Source organism: Phocoena phocoena, chromosome X (genome assembly GCF_963924675.1).
Source record: "Phocoena phocoena chromosome X, mPhoPho1.1, whole genome shotgun sequence".
NCBI lineage: Eukaryota > Metazoa > Chordata > Mammalia > Artiodactyla > Phocoenidae > Phocoena > Phocoena phocoena.
Genome location: NC_089240.1, coordinates 54,709,172 through 54,728,774, shown reverse-complemented (window position 1 = coordinate 54,728,774; position 19,603 = coordinate 54,709,172). Strand labels below are relative to the sequence as shown.

At 39.5% G+C, this 19,603-nt stretch overlaps 1 protein-coding gene across 3 annotated transcripts in view; it reads left to right on the top strand.

Moving 5' to 3' along the window:
* VSIG4 (V-set and immunoglobulin domain containing 4) overlaps nucleotides 1–17,323 on the top strand; it is a 29,377-nt gene extending 12,054 nt beyond the window's left edge. For 2 of the 3 annotated variants that reach the window (XM_065900083.1, XM_065900085.1), the window contains 5 exons: nucleotides 12,865–12,927; nucleotides 13,463–13,540; nucleotides 13,869–13,973; nucleotides 16,200–16,221; nucleotides 16,561–17,323. In XM_065900083.1, the coding sequence (XP_065756155.1) occupies nucleotides 12,865–12,927; nucleotides 13,463–13,540; nucleotides 13,869–13,973; nucleotides 16,200–16,221; nucleotides 16,561–16,798 (506 nt within the window). In that variant the 3' untranslated portion in view covers nucleotides 16,799–17,323. The remainder of the gene's footprint in view (nucleotides 1–12,864; nucleotides 12,928–13,462; nucleotides 13,541–13,868; nucleotides 13,974–16,199; nucleotides 16,222–16,560) is intronic. The other variant, XM_065900084.1, reaches the window with a different exon arrangement.
* The last annotated feature ends 2,280 nt before the right edge of the window (nucleotides 17,324–19,603 follow it).

The window sequence follows — 19,603 nt, the reverse complement described above, 5'->3', positions numbered from 1 at the left end:
AGGTCTTTAATCCATTTTGAGCTTATTTTTGTGTATGGTGTTAGGGAGTGATCTAATCTAATACTTTTACATGTACCTGTTCAGTTTTCCCAGCACCACTTATTGAAGACGCTGTCCATTCTCCGCTGTACATTCCTGCCTCCTTTATCAAAGATAAGGTGACCATATGTGCGTGGGTTTATCTCTGGGCTTTCTATCCTGTTCCATTGAACTATCTTTCTGTTTTTGTGCCAGTACCATACTGTCTTGATTACTGTAGCTTTCTAGTATAGTCTAAAGTCAGGGAGCCTGATTCCTCCAGATCCATTTTTCGTTCTCAAGATTGCTTTGGCTATTCGGAGTTTTTTGTGTTTCCATACAAATTGTGAATTTTTTTGTTCTAGTTCTGTGAAAAATGCCAGTGGTAGTTTGATAGGGATTGCATTGTATCTGTAGATTGCTATGGGTAGTACAGTCATTTTCACAATGTTGATTCTTCCAATCCAAGAACATGGTATATCTCTCCATCTATTTGTATCATCTTTAATTTCTTTCATCAGTGTCTTATACTTTTTTGCATACAGGTCTTTGGTCTCCTCAGGTAGGTTTATTCCTAGATATTTTATTCTTTTTGTTGCAATGATAAATGGGAGTGTTTTCTTGATTTCATTTTCAGATTTTTCATCATTAATGTATAGGAATGCCAGAGATTTCTGTGCATTAATTTGGTATCCTGCTACTTTACCAAATTCATTGATTAGCTCTAGTAGTTTTCTGGTAGCATCTTTAGGATTCTCTATGAATAGTATCATGTCATCTGCAAATAGTGACAGCTTTACTTCTTCTTTTCCAATGTGGATTCCTTTTACTTCTTTTTCTTCTCTGATTGCAGTGGCTAAAACTTCCAAAATTATATTGAATATGAGTGGTGAGAGTGGACCACCTTGTCTTGTTACTGATCTTAGTGGAAATTCTTTCATGTTTTCACCATCGAGGACGATGTTGGCTGTGGGTTTGTCATATATGCCCTTTGTTATGTTGAGGAAAGTTCACTCTATGCCTACATTTTGCAGGGTTTTTATCATAAATGGGTGTTGAATTTTGTCAAAAGATTTGTCTGCATCTCTTGAGATGATCATATGGTTTTTCTTCTTCAGTTTGTTAATATGGTGTATCTCACTGATTGATTTGCGTATATTGAAGAATCCTTGCATTCCTGGAATAAACCCCACTTGATCATGGTGTATGATCCTTTCAATGTGCTGTTGGATTCTGTTTGATAGTATTTTGTAGAGGATTTGTGCATCTATGTTCATCAGTGATATTGGCCTCCAGCTCTCTTTCTTTGTGACATCCTTTTCTGGTTTTGGTATCAAGGTGACAGTGGTCTCGTAGAATGAGTTTGGAAGTGTTCCTCCCTCTGCTATATTTTGGAAGAGTTTGAGAAAAGTAGGTGTTAGCTCTTCTCTAAATATTTGGTAGAATTCACCTGTGAAGCCATCTGGTCCTGGGATTTCGACTGTTGGAAGATTTTTAATCACAGTTTCAACTTCAGTGCTTGTGATTGGTCTGTTCATATTTTCTATTTCTTCCTGATTCAGTCTTGGCAGGTCATGCATTTCTAAGAATTTGTCCATTTCTTCCAGGTTGTCCATTATATTGGCATAGAGTTGTTTGTAGTAAACTCTCATGATCTTTTGTATTTGTGAAGTGTCCGTTGTTACTTGCCCTTTTTCATTTCTAATTCTATTGATTTGAGTCTTCTCCCTTTTTTTCTTGATGAGTCTGGCTAATGGTTTATCAATTTTGTTTATCTTCTCAAAGAACCAGCTTTTAGTTTTATTGATCTTTTCTATCATTTCCTTCATTTCTTTTTCATTTATTTCTGATCTGGTTTTATGCTTTCTTTCCTTCTGGTAACTTTGGGTTTCTTTTTTTCTTCTTTCTCTAACTGCTTTAGTCACAAGGTTAGGCTGCTTATTCGAGATGTTTCCTGTTTCTTAAGGTAGGGTTGTAGTGCTATGAACTTCCCTCTTAGAACTGCTTTTCCTGCAACCCATAGGTTTTGGGTCATCGTGTCTCCATTGTCATTTGTTTCTAGGTATTTTTTAAATTTCCTCCTTGATTTCTTCAGTGATCACTTCATTATTAAGTAGTGTATTGTTAAGCCCCCATGTGTTTGTATTTTTTACAGATCTTTTCCTGTAATTGATATCTAGTCTCATAGCATTGTGGTCGGAAAAGATACTTGATAAAATTTCAATTTTCTTAAATATACCAAGGCTTGATTTGTGACCCAAGATATGATCTACCCAGGAGAATGGTCCATGAGCACTTGAGAAAAATGTGTATTCTGTTGTTTTTGGATGGACTGTCCTATAAATATCAATTAAGTCCATCGTGCTTAATGTATCATTTAAAGCTTGTGTTTCCTTATTTGTTTTCATTTTGGATGATCTGTCCATTGGTGAAAGTGGGGTGATAAAATCCCTTCCTATGAGTGTGTTACTGTCGATTTCTCCTTTTATGGCTGTTAGTATTTGCCTGATGTATTGAGGTGCTCCTATGTTGGGTGCATAAATATTTACAATTGTTATAACTTCTTCTTGGATCGATCCCTTGATCAGTATGTAGTGTCCTTCTTTCTCTCTTCTAATAGTCTTTATTTTAAAGTCTATTTTGTCTTATATGAGAATTGCTACCCTAGCCTTCTTGTGGCTTCCATTTTCATGGAGTAACTTTTTCCATCCCCTAACTTTCAGTCTGTATGTGTCTCTAGGTCTGAAGTGGGTCTCTTGTAGATAGCAAATATATGGGTCTTGTTTCTGTATCCATTCAGCCATTCTGTGTCTTTTGGTGGGAGCCTTTAGTCCTTTCATATTTAAGGTAATTATAGATATGTATGTTCGTATTCCCATTTTATTAATTGTTTTGGGTTTGTTATTATAGATCTTTTCCTTCTCTTGTGTTTCCTGCCTAGAGAAGTTCCTTTAGCATTTGGTTTTAAGCTGGTTTTGTGGTGCTGACCTCTCTCAGCTTTTCCTTGTCTGTACAGGTTTTCATTTCTCCATCAAAACTGAATGAGATCCTTGCTGTGTAGAGTAATCTTGGTTGCAGGTTTTTCTCCTTCATCACTTTAAATATGTCCTGCCACTCCCTTCTGGCTTGCAGAGTTTCTGCTAAAAGATCAGCAGTTAACCTTATGGGGATTCCCTTTTGTGTTATTTTTCCCTTGCTGCTTTTAATATGTTTTCTTTGTATTTAAAATTTGACAATTTGATTAATATATGTCTTGGCATATTTCTCCTTGGATTTATCCTTTATGGGACTCTCTGTGCTTCCTGGACTTCATTAACTATTTCCTTTCTCATATTAGGGAAGTTTTCAACTATAATCTCTTGAAATATTTTCTCAGTCCCTTTCTTTTTCTTTTCTTCTTTTGGACCCCTATAATTCGAATGTTGGTGCATTTAATGTTGTCCCAGAGGTCTCTGAGACTGTCCTCAGGTCTTTTCATTCTGTTTTCTTTATTCTGCTCTGCACAATTTTTTCCCACTATTTTGTCTTCCAGGTCACTTTTCCGTTCTTCTGCCTCAGTTATTCTGCTATTGATCCCATCTAGAGTATTTTTTATTTCGTTTATTGTGTTGTTCATCATTGTTTGTTTCATCTTTAGTTCTTCTAGGTCCTTATTAAATGTTTCTTGCATTTTTTCTCTTCTATTTCCAAGGTTTTGGATCATCTTTACTATCATTATTCTGAATTGTTTTTCAGGTAGACCGCCTATTTCCTCTTTATTTGTTAGGTCTGGTGGGTTTTTATCTTGCTTCTTCATCGGCTGTGTTTTCCTCTGTCTTCTCATTTTGCTTATCTTACTGTGTTTGGGGTCTCCTCTTTGCAGGCTGCCGGTTCGTAGTTCCCGCTGTTATTGGTGTCTCTCTCCAGTGGCTAATGTTGGTTCAGTGGGTTGAGTAGGCTTCCTGGTGGAGGGGACTAGTGCCTGTGTTCTGGTGGATGAGGCTGGATCTTTTCTTTTTGCTGGGTAGGTCCATGTCTGGTGGGGTGTTTTGGGGTGTCTGTGCACTTATTTTTATGTTAGGCAGCCTCTCTGCTAATGGGTGGCATTGTGTTCCTGTCTTGCTAGTTGTTTGGCATAGGGTGTCCAGCACTGTAGTTTGCTGGTTGTTGAGTGAAGCTGTGTGCTGGTGTTGAGATGGGGATGTCTGGGAGATTTTCGTTGTTTGATATTATGTTGAGCTGGGTGGTCTCTTGTGGACTAGTGTCCTGAACTTGGCTCTCCCACCTCAGCGGCACAGCACTGACTCCAGGTTGCAGCACCAAGAGCCTTTCATCCACGCAGCTCAGAATAAAAGGGAGAAAAAGTAGAAAAAACAAATTAGTAGAAGTAGAAAGAAAGGAGGAAAAAGAGAATGAAAGGAGGGAGGGAGGGAGGTAGGAAGGAAGGAAGGAGAGAAAGATAAAAAAAGAAATAAAGAAAGAAAATAAAGTAAAATCAAATAAAGTAAGATAAAATATAATAAAGTTATTAAAATACAAAATAATTATTAAGAAAAATAATTTTTTAAAAAACGGACGGATAGAACCGTAGGAAAAATGGTGGAAGCAAAGCTATACAGACAGAATCTCACACAGAAGCATACACATACACACTCACAAAAAGAGGAAAAGGGGAAAAAATCATAAAACTTGCTCTCAAAGTCCACCTCCTCAATTTGGGATGATTTGTTGTCTAAAGGAGGGAAGGAAGGAAAGATAGAAAGACAGAAAGAAAGAAAGAAAGAAGATAAAGCAAAATAAAGTTATTAAAATAAAAAATAATTATTTTGAAAAAAAAAAAACAAACGGATGCATAGAACCCTGGGACAAATGGTGGAAGCAAAGCTATACAGACAAAATCTCACCCAGAAGCATACACATGCACACTCACAGAAAAAGGAAAAGGGGGAAAAATCATAAATCTTGCTCTCAAAGTCCACCTCCTCAGTTTGGGATTATTCGTTGTCTATTCATGTATTCCACAGATGCAGGGTACATCAAGTTGACTGTGGAGCTTTAATCCACTGCTTCTGAGGCTTCTGGGAGAGATTTCCCTTTATCTTCTTTGTTCTCACAGCTCCCCGGGGCTCAGTTTTGGATTTGGCCCCGCCTCTGCGTGTAGGTCGCTGGAGGGCATCTGTTCTTCACTCAGACAGGACGGGGTTAAAGGAGCAGCTGCTTCAGGGGCTCTGGCTCACTCAGGCCAGGGGGGGTGATGGTCATGGAGTGCGGGGAGAGCCTGCGGTGGCAGAGGCCGGCGTAACGCTGCACCAGTCCGAGGCGTGCTGTGCGCTCCCCCTGGGAATTTGTCCCTGGATCCTGGGACCCCGGCAGTGGTGGGTTGCACAGGCTCCCCGGAAAGGGGTGTGGATAGTGACCTGTGCTTGCACTCAGGCTTATTGGTGGCGGCAGCAGCATCCTTAGTATCTCATGCCCGTCTCTGGGGTCCGCACTTTTATCTGTGACTCGCACCCGTCTCTGGAGCTCCTTTAAGCAGTGCTCTTAATCCACTCTCCTCGAGCACCAGGAAACAAAGAGAGAAGAAAAAGTCTCTAGCCTCTTCGTCAGGTCCAGACATTTCCCCGGACTCCCTCCTGGCTAGCCATGGTACACTAACCCCCTGCAGGCTGTGTTCACTCTGCCAACCCCAGTCCTCTCCCTGCACTCTGACCGAAGCCCAAGCCTCAGCTCCCAGCCCCACCCATCCCGGTGGGTGAGCAGACCAGCCTCTCGGGCTGGTGAGTGCCGGTCGGCACCGATCCTCTGTGCGGGAATCTCTCCGCTTTGCCCTCCGCACCCCTGTTGCTGTGCTCTCCTCCGCAGCTCCGAAGCTTCCCCCCTCCGCCACCCGCAGTGTCTGCCCGCAAAGGGGCTTCTAGTGTGTGGAAAGTTTTCCTCCTTCACGGCTCCCTCCCACTGGTGCAGGTCCCGTCCCTATCCTTTTGTCTCTGTTTTTTCTTTTGCCCTACCCCTGTACGTGGGGACTTTCTTCCCTTTTGGGAGGTCTGAGGTCTTCTGCCAGCATTCAGTAGGTGTTCTGTAGAAGTTGTTCCACGTGTAGATGTATTTCTGCTGTATCTGTAGGGGAGGAAGGTGAGCTCTGCGACTTACTCTTCCACCATCTTCCCTCCTGTTTTGTGGATTCTTGTGGCTTTTCTATATATGATTTTGTCATCTGAAAATAGGAATAATTTTATTCCTTTCTTTCCAATTTGGATGCCTTTTATTTCTTATTCTGGCATAATTTTCCTGGCTAGTATCTACAGTACAATGGTGAATAAGCATGGAAAGAATGGAAATAATTGACTTGTTTCTGATATGACAGGAAAATATTCTTTCTTTCACCATTATGATGATAGATGCCTTTATTTTCGTAGATGCCCTTTATTGGTTTGAGACCACTTCTTTTTTTTCTAGCTTGTTGAGTGTTTTTATAATGAAAAGTTAATTGGATTGTGTCAAGTTCATTTTCTGTGTCTATTGAGATGATTTTGTGTTTCTTTTATTCCTTATTCTATTAAGAGACTGCATTACCTTGACTCATTTTCAAATATTGAGCCAATCTTGCATTCCTGGGATAAATTAATCATGGTGCACAATCCTTTTAATATGCTGCTGGATTTGGTTTGCTAGTATTTTGTTATGGAGTTTTGCATCTATATTCATAAGGGATATTGGTTCTTAGTTTTCTTTTGTTTTGATGTCATTCTATGATTTTGTATCATGATAATACTGGTCTCATATACTGAGTTTGAAGGTGTTACCACACCTACTTTTTGAAAGAATTAGTGAAGAGTTGCCATTAAAAAAAAAAAAAAAAACACCTTTATAGAAATCACCAGAGAAGCCACCTGGGCCTAGCCTTTGCTTTATCTGAAGTTGTTTGATTAGCAATCCAACCTTTTTACTTGTTAACGTTCTGCTTATTCTGATTTTCTATTTCTTCTTTAGTCACTTTCAGTAGATTGTGCATTTCTAGGAATTTGTTGTTTATATCTTAGTTAATCCACTGTCATATGGTTGTTCATAGTATTCCCTTGTCATTCTGTTTACTTCTACAAATTTAGTAGATATGTCCCCATTTTCATCAAAGATTTTAATAATTTGAGCCTGCTTTTTTCTTTCTTTCTTCTTTCTTTCTTTCTTTCTTTCTTTCTTTCTTTCTTTCTTTCTTTCTTTCTCTCTCTCTCTCTCTCTCTCTCTCTCTCTTTCTCTCTCTCTCTCTCTTTCTTTTGTAGGTTGGTCTCGCTAAAGGTTTGCCAATTGCACTGATCTTTTTCAACAACCAGATTTTGGTTTTGTTGATTTTCTCTATCGATTTCTATTTTCTATTTCATTTATCTCTGCTAAATATTTATTTTCTTCCATCTGCTTTGTTTTCTGTTTAGTTTTCTCTTCTATTTTAAATTTTATTTTTAAGGTGGAAGATTAAATTATTAATCAGAAACCTTTCTTATTCTCTGATGTAGGTATCTACATCTGAACCCTGAGTACTGTTTTCACTGCATCCAATAAGTTTTGGTATGCTGTGTTTTTATCTTCAATCATCTGAAAGTATTTTCTAATTTCCTAATGACTTCTTATTTAACCCACTGGTTATTTAGAAGTATGTTATTTAATCTCCACATATTTTTTAATCTCCCTAATTTCCTTCTGTTATTTGTTTCTAATTTTATTTTATTGTGATGCATTATTACAATTGTTTCAAGTTTATTGAGACTTATTTTATGGCCTAACATATGGTCTATTCTGGATAATGTTCCATACGTACTTGAAAAGTAAGTGTATTCCGTTGTTTTGTAGAGTGTTCTGTATCGGTCTGTTAGGGCCATTGGTTAACAGTATTGTTCAGTTCTTTGATGTCCTTGTTCATCTTTTTTCTAATTGTTCTATCCATACTTCAAAGTGTCATATTCGAATCTCAAGCTATTATTGTTTAATTGTCTATTTCTCCTAAAAATTCAGTCACTGTTTGATTCATGTGTTTTGGGGCTCTGTTGTTAAGAGCATATATATTTATAATGGTAGTGTCTTCTTGATTGATTGATCCTTTTATAATTATAAAATGTGATTCTCTTTCTCTAATAACACTTTTTGGTTTTAAGTCTATTTTGTTTGATATTAGTATAGCTACTCCAGCTCTATTTTGGTTACTATTTGCATGGCATATTTTTTCCATTCTTTTACTTACAAACCATTTGTGTCTTTTGAATCATACATATACATAGCTTGTAGTTGAATTGTGTTTTGTTATCCATTCTGCCAGTCTCTAAATTTGATAATTTAAGCTATTTACATTTAATGTAAATGCTGGTAAGATAGGGTTTATGTCTGCCAGCTTGCTATATATACTGTCTTTTCTCATTCCTTTATTCCTTCATTACTTCTGTCTTTGGTAGTAAATAAATATAATATAGTGTACTATGTAGTTCCTCTGTTGTTCCTCTGTTGTTTCTTCCATAAATATTTTTGGTTATTTTCTTGGTTGTTACTATGGGGATTACCATTAATTCTTAATTTACAACAATCTAGGAGGAATCCATGTCAACTTAATTTCAATAGCATATAAAAACTTTGTTTCTATATCATTCCATTCTTCTCACGTCTTATTTAATCCATTTATCTGTGGATGGACATTTAGGTTCTTTCCATGTCTTGGCAATTGTAAATGATGCTGCAATAAACATGGGGGTGCATGTATCTTTTTTTTTAACATCTTTACAATGGTGTGTTGGTTTCTGCTTTATAACAAAGTGAACCAGTTATACATATACATATGTTCCCATATCTCTTCCCTCTTGCATCTCCCTCCCTCCCACCCTCGTTATCCAACCCCTCTAGGTGGTCACAAGCACCGAGCTGATCTCCCTGTGCTATGAGGCTGCTTCCCACTAGCTATCTAGTTAGTGTATATCTTGTTAGTGTATATATGTCCATGCCTCTCTCTTGCCCTGTCACAGCTCACCCTTCCCCCTCCCCATATCCTCAAGTCCATTCTCCAGTAGGTCTGTGTCTTTATTCCTGTCTTACCCCTAGGTTCTTCATGACAGTTTTTTTCTTAAATTCCATATATATGTGTTAGCATACAGTATTTGTCTTTCTCTTTCTGACTTACTTCACTCTGTATGACAGTCTCTACATCCATCCACGTCACTACAAATAACTCAGTTTTGTTTCTTTTTATGGCTGAGTAATATTCCACTGTATATATGTGCCACATCTTCTTTATCCATTCATCTGTTGATGCACACTTAGGTTGCTTCCATGTCCTGGCTATTTTAAATAGAGCTGCAATGAACATTTTGGTACATGACTCTTTTTGAATTATGGTTTTCTCAGCGTACATGCCCAGTAGTGGGATTGCTGGGTTGTATGGTAGTTCTATTTGTAGTTTTTAAGGAACCTCCATACTGTTCTCCATAGTGGCTATATCAAATTACATTCCCACCAACAGTGCAAGAGGGTACGCTTTTCTCAACACCCTCTCCAACATTTATTGTTTGTAGATTTTTTGATGATGGCCATTCTGACTGGTGTGAGGTGATATCTCATTGTAGCTTTGACTTGCATTTCTCTAATGATTAATGATGTTGAGCATTCTTTCATGTGTCTGTTGGCAATCTGTATATCTTCTTTGGAGAAATGTCTATTTAGGTCTTCCACCCATTATTGGATTGGCTTGTTCGTTTTTTTCATATTGAGCTGCATGAGCTGCTTGTAAATTTTGGAGATTAATCCTTTGTCAGTTGCTTCATTTGCAAATATTTTCTCCCATTCTGAGGGTTGTCTTTTGGTCTTGTTTATGGTTTCCTTTGCTGTGCAAAAGCTTTGAAGTTTCATTAGGTCCCATTTGTCTATTTTTGTTTTTATTTCCATTGTAACAAAAAGAATAAAATATCTAGGAATAAACCTATGAAAGGAAACAAAAAACCTGTATGCAGAAAATTATAAAACACTGATGAAAGAAATTAAAGATGATACAAAGAGATGGAGAGATATACCATGTTCTTGGGTTGGAAGAATCAACATTGTGAAAATTAGTCTACTTCACAAAGCAATCTACACATTCAGTGCAATTCCTATCAAATTACCAATGGCATTTTTCACAGAACTAGATCAAAAAACTTCACAACTTGCATGGAAACACACAAGAAGCTGAATAGCCAAAGCAATCTTGGGAAAGAGAAACAGGTCTGGAGGAATCAGGCTCCCAGAATTCAGACTATACTACAAAGCTACAGTAATCAAGACAGTATGGTACTGGCTCAGAAACAGAAATATAGATCAATGTAACAGGAAAGAAAACCCAGAGATAAACCTACACACATATGGTCACCTTATCTTTGATAAAGGAGGCAAGAATATGCAGTGGAGAAAAGACAGCCTCTTCAATAAGTGGTGCTGGTAAAACTGGACAGTTACATGTAAAAGACTGAAATTAGAACATTCCCTAACACCATACAAAAAAATTAACTCAAAACGGATTAAAGACCTAAATGTAAGGATAGACACCTTCAAACTCTTAGAGGAAAACATAGGCAGAACACTCTGTGACAAAAATCACAGCAAGATCCTTTTTGACCCACCTCCTAGAGAAAGGGAAACAAAAACAAAAATAAGCCAATGGAATTTTTGTTTTTATTTTATTTTTTGTTATTGAGTTATATGAGCTATCTATGTATTTTTGGCATTAACTCTTTAGCATTCATATTATGCATATATTTTCTCCCATTCAGTAGGCAGTCTTTTTGTTTTGTTGATGGATTCCTTAGCTGTGCAAAAGCCTTTAAGTTTAATTAGTTCCCATTTGTTTATTTTTGCTTTCTTTTCTTTAGGAGACAGATCTAAAATAATACTGCTATGATTTATGTCAAAGAGTGTTCTGCTTATGTTTTCTTCTAGGAATTTTATGGTCTTAGCCATTAGTCTTGCTGAGAATCTCTTGTATATGATGAGTTGCTTCTTTCTTGCTTCTTTCAAAATTCTCTCTTTGACTTTGGCTTTTGAGTATGTATCTAGGTGTGAATTTAAAAAATATTTCCCTACTTGGAGTTCATTGAGCTTCTTGTACTTGCAGATTGTTTTCCATCAAATTGGAAAGTTTTCTGACATTATATCTTAAAATATTTTGTCTACCCTTTTCTATCCTCTGCTTCTACAACTCCCATTATGTGTATGTTGGTACACTTGAAGGTGTCCCACAGACCTCTGAGGTGCTACTCATTTTTCTTCATTCACTTTCCTTTCTGTTTCTCTAATTGGTTAATTTCAATTGTTATCAAGTTTACTGATTCTTCTTCTGCCTGCTTAAATCTCCGTTAATGAATTTTTCTTCTTTTTATTGATTTTTATCCTTTCAGTTGTTGTACTTTTCAACTCCAGCATTTCTAGTTGGTTCCTGTTTTATAAATTCTATCTCTTTATTGATATTCATTATTTGGCTTGAATTGTCCTCATTCTTTTAGATTTTTGCACAATCTTTCCTTTGGTTTATTTCTTTTTTAACAAATTTAGTTGATTTAAAATCTTTGTCTAGTAAGTCCAGTATCTCTGCTTCCTCAGGGATGGTTTGTATTCATTGCTGTTTTATAAGTTTATGGGCTCTAGCTTCTAGTTTCTTTGCATATCTTATATTTTTGTTGAAAATTTGACTTTTTAAATAATATAATATGGCAAATCTAGAAATCTGACTCTCCCTTTCTCTCTCCAGGACTTGTTTTTGGCACTGCTTATTGTACTAGTTGCTGTTTGTTTGTTCAGTAACTTTTCTAAGATAATTTTAAGTAGTCTCTTGTATTCTTTGTCATGGATTGCCACTGAAGTCTCTGCTTGGTAGCTTAGTGGTAAGCTACTGATTGGATAGATATCTCCTTAAATACTTAGAACCACTAAAACTCCCAGGGCTCTGTTGCCTTTTGAACTATGTCTTCAACACTTACCCAGGAAGTTTATAACTGTGCTGTAGCCTTCACTTCCTGCTAATGCAGAGCCTCAAGGCTAGCCAGAGGAAAGAACTTATGATGTTCTCATGTTTTTCCTGAGCATGCACAAAACCCTAGGCATGTCTGTGTTTTCTAGATTACCAGGAATGTGTCAGAGATTTTCAAAGTCTCTATGAACATCTAATTACTTTTTTTTCTTTTAAGTTTTCTGGCTAGTTTCTTGTTTACCTCAACTATTATCTCTTGCCTCAGGCAGCTGTGTGATAAATACATCCCTTCCCTGGGGACAGTTTTAGCACTGGGTGAGCAATAAATATAAGCCTTTTGAGTCAGGTCTTTCAGGGAACCACCACACAGGTCAAATAATGACAATTGTTTGGGAATTAAATCTGCTCTGTCCACTCCAGCACCTAGAAGGGGGTTTATTTTCAAGGCTACTACTGGCCTGGGGCAGGGTGATAGGGCTGGGTTAAGTTAAAATGCCACAGAGCTCCCTGTTCTTAACATGACTGGGATATTTTTCTTCCATAAATGCTACTTGGGTTGATGCAAATCTTTGGCTAATTTCCCCAAATCTGAAAGAAAAAAGTTATGAATTTTTTTTCAGTTATTTCATTGCTTTTGTGAAGAAGTGAATATTTGGAGGTCATTACTCTACCATTTTTACTGACATCACCACAGCCACCTTCTTTGTAATCCTTCTAAGACCCTCTCAAGAGAATGAATAGCTGAATTTCAATCAGAAGTTAGTTAAAACAAAATGTTTTCCCATCCAGATTAATTAAGGACCTGACTGGCCCTAACTTACTTCCCATTTCCCCTAAGGCATTCCAACTGTTCACTCAAAGGTGCCAGGACCCTTGAATGGACTTCCTTTTCCTTGCAGATTCCTCAAAGCCACTCGAGACCAAGACTAAGGCACCTCCAACCATGCAATCCCCCTTCGAAGGTGAGTTTTACTAGGGTTCTGCGGGAGTAGGAAAGGTCTGAAATGGCTTCATAGAAGCCAAGAGAGGAGGCCCAATGCCATTAGATGGGTAATAAGAGGTCGTTGTGTTCTCCAGAAAGAAATTAGTACTAAAGAAATGGAAATAAGAAAGATTTAAGAGTCATGATGAAGTGAAATCATGAATATATATATTCTTCTTCGTGAAAATGTTTGAGGCAAAAGGAAGGAGAGAATTTGAATAATCTCATGGGAAAAGTTAGAAAAGAAAAAACTGTGACTTCTGCTTTGCTCCTAGTCTGACTTGCTATAGGAGTTTAGGTATATTGTCTCCCCTCTATTGGCCTTCTTCCCATCATAAACAGTGAAAAACTAAGATACCTCACTTTATGGTAATAGTGGTCAGTGACATGGCCAGGAATTGCAGAAAGCTTAGCACAGATACCCACAGAAGGACTTCAGACTTTGCAGCCACCCTCCACCTCACAGCTACTTGCTGGAAGAGAGGCCTCTAACCCTAACACACTTGTTGTCATAGCAACATCCACAGTGAACTCATCCCAGGGCTGGACCACTGAAGTGGATGGCTACGTTGGAAAGACAAGTGCTGGGCCAGGTAAGGGCAATGTTAAGACTTCTAGCCTTCCCTTTTGGCTGTGAACTTTGTAACTGAAATTTTCCACTATATACAATGTTCTATGTCATTCAAATGCCCAGGCCAATCAGCCATCAACCAGTGGGTCTGAAATAACTTGTTTATACGTGGAGTCTCTAGCTTCTCTCAAGTCTTTCTCATGGGCCTAGGGTTTTGTTTGTCTCTCTGGCTAGCTAAGAAATTTAGGAGAAGATGGAAAAGAAAGAAGTGTGAGCTGGTCTGGACTGACCCTTGGAGTTGCTAGATTCATTTTCAACCAGATACCACTTGGTCTTGTTTTACCTCCTAGGAAATGGTCTGCCTATCTTTGCCATAATTCTCATCATCTCCTTCTGCTGTATTGTGGTCACCACCATGACTTATATCATGGTCTGCCGGAAGACATCCCAACAGGGTGAGTGATAAGTATGATTGGGTGGCTCTTGCTCATTTATTCATTCATTCAGCAGTATAGTTGAGCATAAACTCAGCATCAAGCACTATGTTAGGCACTTCAAAGGGACTCCTAGCCTAGTTTGAAAGTGAGGGTAGGGGGTCCATGGAGACAGACCTGCAAGGCAACAATGAGAATACAACTTATGAAAGTTAATTCACAAATCTTTGGTACCAAACCGAGTACAGTATCTATGTAATGAGTTTTCTAATGAGGATGCAAGAGAAGGAGAAGTCACAGTCCTTGACCTCAAGTTGCTTACAATTTGATTAATGGAATCAAGGTAGAAGCGTGGAGTTTATCAATAACAATACATAGCTATAAAGGCTATGGACTCAAAGCCTGGAGAAGACAATCAGTGCTAAAGGTATCCAGAGGACAGGGGAGTCAGTTAGGGCTAGAGTAATTAACAAGGGATTTCAGAAGGAGGTGGGGCTTAGACCATTCCTTGGAGGATGAAAACCATTTGAAAGGGAGCAATAGTCTAGGAAGGAGAAACTACAAGAGTAAATGGGTAAAATGGTGAAATATGAATGTGAGTGGGATCATCAATAAAGAACTTCAGGTAGCCAAGCAATAGAGAAATACAGGGGAAAAAGAAAGCTTATTCCTGATTATAGAAGGTCTTGAATGACAGGTTAAGGAATTTGGACTTTCTTCTCTAAGGGTGCATTAAAAATTACTAAAAAATATTTAAGCCGAGGAGTGACATGATTACAGTGTAGTTGTCAGGGTCATTTAACATCTATTTGCCAGCAGAGGAGGAAAAAGAATTTGAATGTTGATTTATAAGTAAAACCTAACTGCACTTCAGTTCCTGTTGCACTAGCTATTTTAACTAGCATTTGTGTGTCTCTTCGTTTGTAGTAGCTCTTACTCCCAAATAATCTGGTTTCTACCATGGGTCTCTCCAACCAAAAAGGAGAAGGGAGCCTTGAGTGTTTCCTTATCCTGGGTCTCAAGTGTAAGCTCTGGTCTTGGCCAACTGCCATGGCTACGACCCATGAGGCTAAACTTGGATGTGGAGATATCTCAAGTGGTCACAAGTCCCAGGAGTACTAAAAGGAAAACATTCATTATAGTCTCAATGAGACTGGATATAAACTGTAATCATATGATTATTTTCCTTTCAAAAACAGTCCAGGGCTCCTCATGACTCAGGGGGTAGAGGTCAAAATGTAGCATTCTATTCAAAGCCCTCTATAATGTGGCTCTGGCCTATCTTGTCAATCCCCACCATGCCTTTATACTTATTTTCATTTCCAGACACTGGAGTCAAGCAGGCAAATAAATAGGCCACACACTTCATGCCTTTATATTTCTCCTTCCAGGATTGCCTTCCCAGAATTCCTGCTTTCTACCTCTCTATAAGGGAGACAGCCTTAGGGCATCAATCCAATTTAACATGTAGTTATTGAGTGCCTACTACGTACCATGCATTAGGCATATAAAAATGAAAAAGACCCTACAATATAGGAGCTGCCAGGCCAACTGGGGAGGTAAGACATGGAAATACAGGGCTCTATCACAAAGCAAAATTGCTGCAGCATGCCGTGTTTGCTTTAGTGTATGCATTCCCTGTTGCATCTCCGAAAGATTACAAGCTCCTAGAGGACAGTACCAAGAGATATCTATCTTCGTACTAGGTTAGAGCCTTTAAGCCTGCATGGAATGTAGATACTTCTCCTCCACTGACACTAGGGGGCAATGGTGACTTATTTCAAGATCTTTCCTGGATGCAGGGTGGGGATAAATGAATTTGGGAATGGCTCAAACCAAAGTCCCAGACATCAGACTAATTCAGACCCTTTTACCTGGGCTCTGGATGGCTGCCAAGTTTCTCACAAGGACTCCCTGGGGATCTTTGGCAAGATTCCTGGGTGGAGAGTGGATCCAGTTCCAGTGTCCCTCCCCCCACCATACCAAGCAAATGCTCCAGCCCAATGTCCAGAGTCAGAGTATGTCAAAGATGACAGTGATAAAGTGTGCTTCCTTTTCATTTCCCTGATAAATCTGCATCCCTGTATTTCAACTCACCTTCCCAACAGCTCCTATTTGTTGGAAGGCTGAGACATATTGAGATCCCCCTTTCTGTCTCCCCTTCCCTTACCTTTTGAGAAGTACTCATGCTTGGCTCTTACTCACTCCCCATGGAGACTTCTGACCTGATTCTTCCTTTTTTTCTAGAGCATGTCTGTGAAGTGATCAGGTAAGATAACCTCTCTTCTTTTATCTTCTGACCCATTCCTTGCCCTCGATTTTGTTCGTCACTGGCATAGAGGAAATGGGGTTTGGCACAGGCCCAATCTTAAGCCCAGAGGTCTTCGGGGTCAGGGCACAACTTTCTTCCCTCTCTGAAGCATCTTCTGTGGTACTGTCCTGGCCCATTGAACACACAAAATAATTCAGGTCCTCTAGCCCTCCATTCCCAGAATCCCTGGGTGGCAAGTGCCTGAGGGTCAGTTGGCAAGAATTGGGGCAGAAAAGTGGGAAACCAGGGTACCAGATTCAAGTTTCTTCTCATGGATGGTGGGCTCTTGGACCACAGGGTGCATGCTGGGGAGGCCAGTGACTCTGGTGAAACCATGAGGGTGGCCATCTTCACAAGTGGCTGCTCCAGTGAAGAGCCAGCTTCCCAGACACTGGACAACGACTACTCTGATGAACCTTGCCTGAGCCAGGAGTACCAGATCATCACCCAGATCAACGGTGACTATGCTCACCTGCTGCACACGGTTCCCCCAGATTATGAGCTTCTGGTCACCAAGGGCAAGAGCAACTGCTAAAAATGTCCTACTGGGCCAAAGTCTGTTGACATAACTGCCTATTCATCCCTGGCATTCCGCATGGCCCCTTTCCCTGCTATCTTTATTCCTGGATAGTCCAAAGTGTCTTCCTTGCCAACACTGGGGTTGCTAAGAGTGAATGGCTTTGCCTAAGAAGTTACCATATGCACCTCAAGCAAACCTGCTGCTGGATCATGCCTTAGGCCCTTCTAGTATCCCTGTCTGGAGTTTCCATTGCTTCACTCCAAACATCAGAGGGAAGTGCCTATAGCACTAGGACTTGGTCATCATGCATCCAGACACCAGTCAACTTTGGCCTCTTACCACTGAATGACCAGAGGGAGGCTCAGCTCTGGCAGCTCAGGGAACCAGTTAGGTTTAGGATCACTTCCCTTTCTCTAGTGCCAGATAGCTTTTAATTGAGATTGTCATGTAACAGGCCAGGGTTCAGTTCTGCTCCTGTACTGTGAGTCTAGTGCTCTGGTATTCTTCTGATGCTCAATGAATATCTAAACATAACAGCAACTTTGGTCATATTGGTCCTCTCTCAAGGACCTACCAAGAGTGATTAAAGTGAGACTAGTTGAGATGGTTGGGGCCCTGGGAGTATGGATAGCACCTTTGCTTTTTTGTTTTTTCCTTCTTCCCACCCATGCTACCCTTACCTCATTTCAGCAGTGAGCTCACTGGAACACAATGAACATTTGGTAAAACAGTACTCAACTGCCTTCTATTCCCTTTTTAATCATCCTGCCAGCTCCACCTGGGTGACTCTTCCCAGGTCAATTGGAAACCTAAAAAAGTGGACTGTGGGTGCGGAGATAAAGAGATCCCCCTTTCTCCAAAGTATGAATGCATCACCCTCAAGGATTTCCACCTCCTAGAATCCTAAAATCTTTGGAGTAGTTGTACTCTTCATAGATGGTCTTTATCTCTTGGCCCCTTCTTACACTGTGGGGTAGAGGTCAGAGCAGGGAAGTCTTTCTTCTCAAACAGGAATAAGCACTAGGAGTGTGAGTGTGTGTGTGCGTGTGTGTGTGTGTGTTTATCTGTCTGTATATGTGCACACACAATACACCTTTAAATCAGTGTCCTCAGAGAGGAACTGTTCTGGGTCAGTTCAACACTGTTTCCTTTCCCTCAGGTAATGCATGTCAAATCAACTTCTTCACCCTTTATGGAAGCTGACATGTGCCACTTTTGGTTACAATGCAATTCCAAGGTCAGCTCAGGTTTAGCCAGCAGCTGCTCCCCTATGAATTGATTACAGAAGTCAAAATCATACATAAAAGTGAACAAAGAGTCCTTCACTTTACAGGAAGGAATGAAAGTAATGAATCAAGGAGCACATCCATCCCTGGGACCCATAAGCCTTTTGTTGTTGCTACGTAAATTGTTCCAGAGTAGGAAAAAATGAAAGTAAACTTCTAAACTTTTTCTATGATGCAGGTTGACACTGATACTGCAAGTTTATTAAATGCCACAAGATAAAACAAGATAAAATTACAGACCTAGGAGCATATATTTATTGCAGCAGGAAACTTCTAGAGATCATGTCTGCCTAAAACCTGATAATCTTTTTCATGCAAGACAAGCCAGTAAGAAAGTCCTAAGTATAAGGCTAGCCCAAATATGCAGGATAGGCTAAACAAAAATGGTATAATAAAACAGGACCTGTCTTAGGCAGGTAGCTGGGTGGAGAAAAGTAGAAGAGTAAAAAGACAAGATCTCCAGAAGAGAGGAAAGATATGAAGTTCCTCTAAGGCAATTTCTCAAATTTTGTTCCATGGAACACTCAATCCAGGAAATGGCCCACAGAAAAACGTTTCCATGATCAGATAAGCATGGGAACTGCTTCATTCTATGGCCCTCTCTTGGAGATTTCCAATGGAACATTACAATATTAAAGTCTCTGAAAAATCCTGCAATAAAGCATCTGTATAACTTTTTGTTACCAAGTAATTCCCAAACTTACTTGCCCTCTGAGTCTACATGTTTGCCCTCCTTCTCTGACTCTTGACCCTATTTCTCAGGAAGAAAAACCCTCCATGTTGGCAATTACCTCACACACCCTATAGCACTGCAGTGACCAAAGTTTAATTGTTTTCTTACAAAATTCCTGGGTAGCATTTGGCCCAAAGGCCCAAAACTAATAGACTAGTGGAAAGCCTATCAACCAATAAACAGTTATTAAGTATTTTCTTTTACCTGAGTACTGTTCTGGGGCTGAAGTAGGGATGGAATGGGGAGACAGCAATTAAGGAAAGAGTATTGTTCTCTAGGAGCTCACAATCTAGTGGGGAATTCAAAAATATCCCCTGTAAAAGTCCACTAACAATTCAAGATGTGCCATTTGGCAGTAGGAGATAAAAGGGTACATACAAGCACCCAGGCAAGGAGTGCTTTGAGAATGAAGAAGGAAAGAGTATAGGTTGACTTTCAAAAGGCCTTGGAGAGACTGGACTTTGGCTCGGCCAAGAAGTATGGGAAAGAATTGGATAAGAAGAGAGAAATGAAGAAGGTGTTCCCAGGAGGAGAAAAAGCATGAAGAAAAGGAGAGAGATAGGTAAGGTCAAAGTGTGTTTAGAAGCCAAGGTTAAGTGTCCAGAAACTGGGTGTCTAAGCCCTGTGATGATGCTTGTGTGAGAATTCAGATGTCCTTGTTAGGGGACTCTGGGAGGGGAATGTGAAGGAAGAAAGTAATGAATAAAGGAGTACTGCCATCCCTGGGACCCATATGCCTTTTCAAGACTATTGTATCCACCTAGGGCTCCCACTGTGTATAAGCAGAGCTGCTTCATTTCC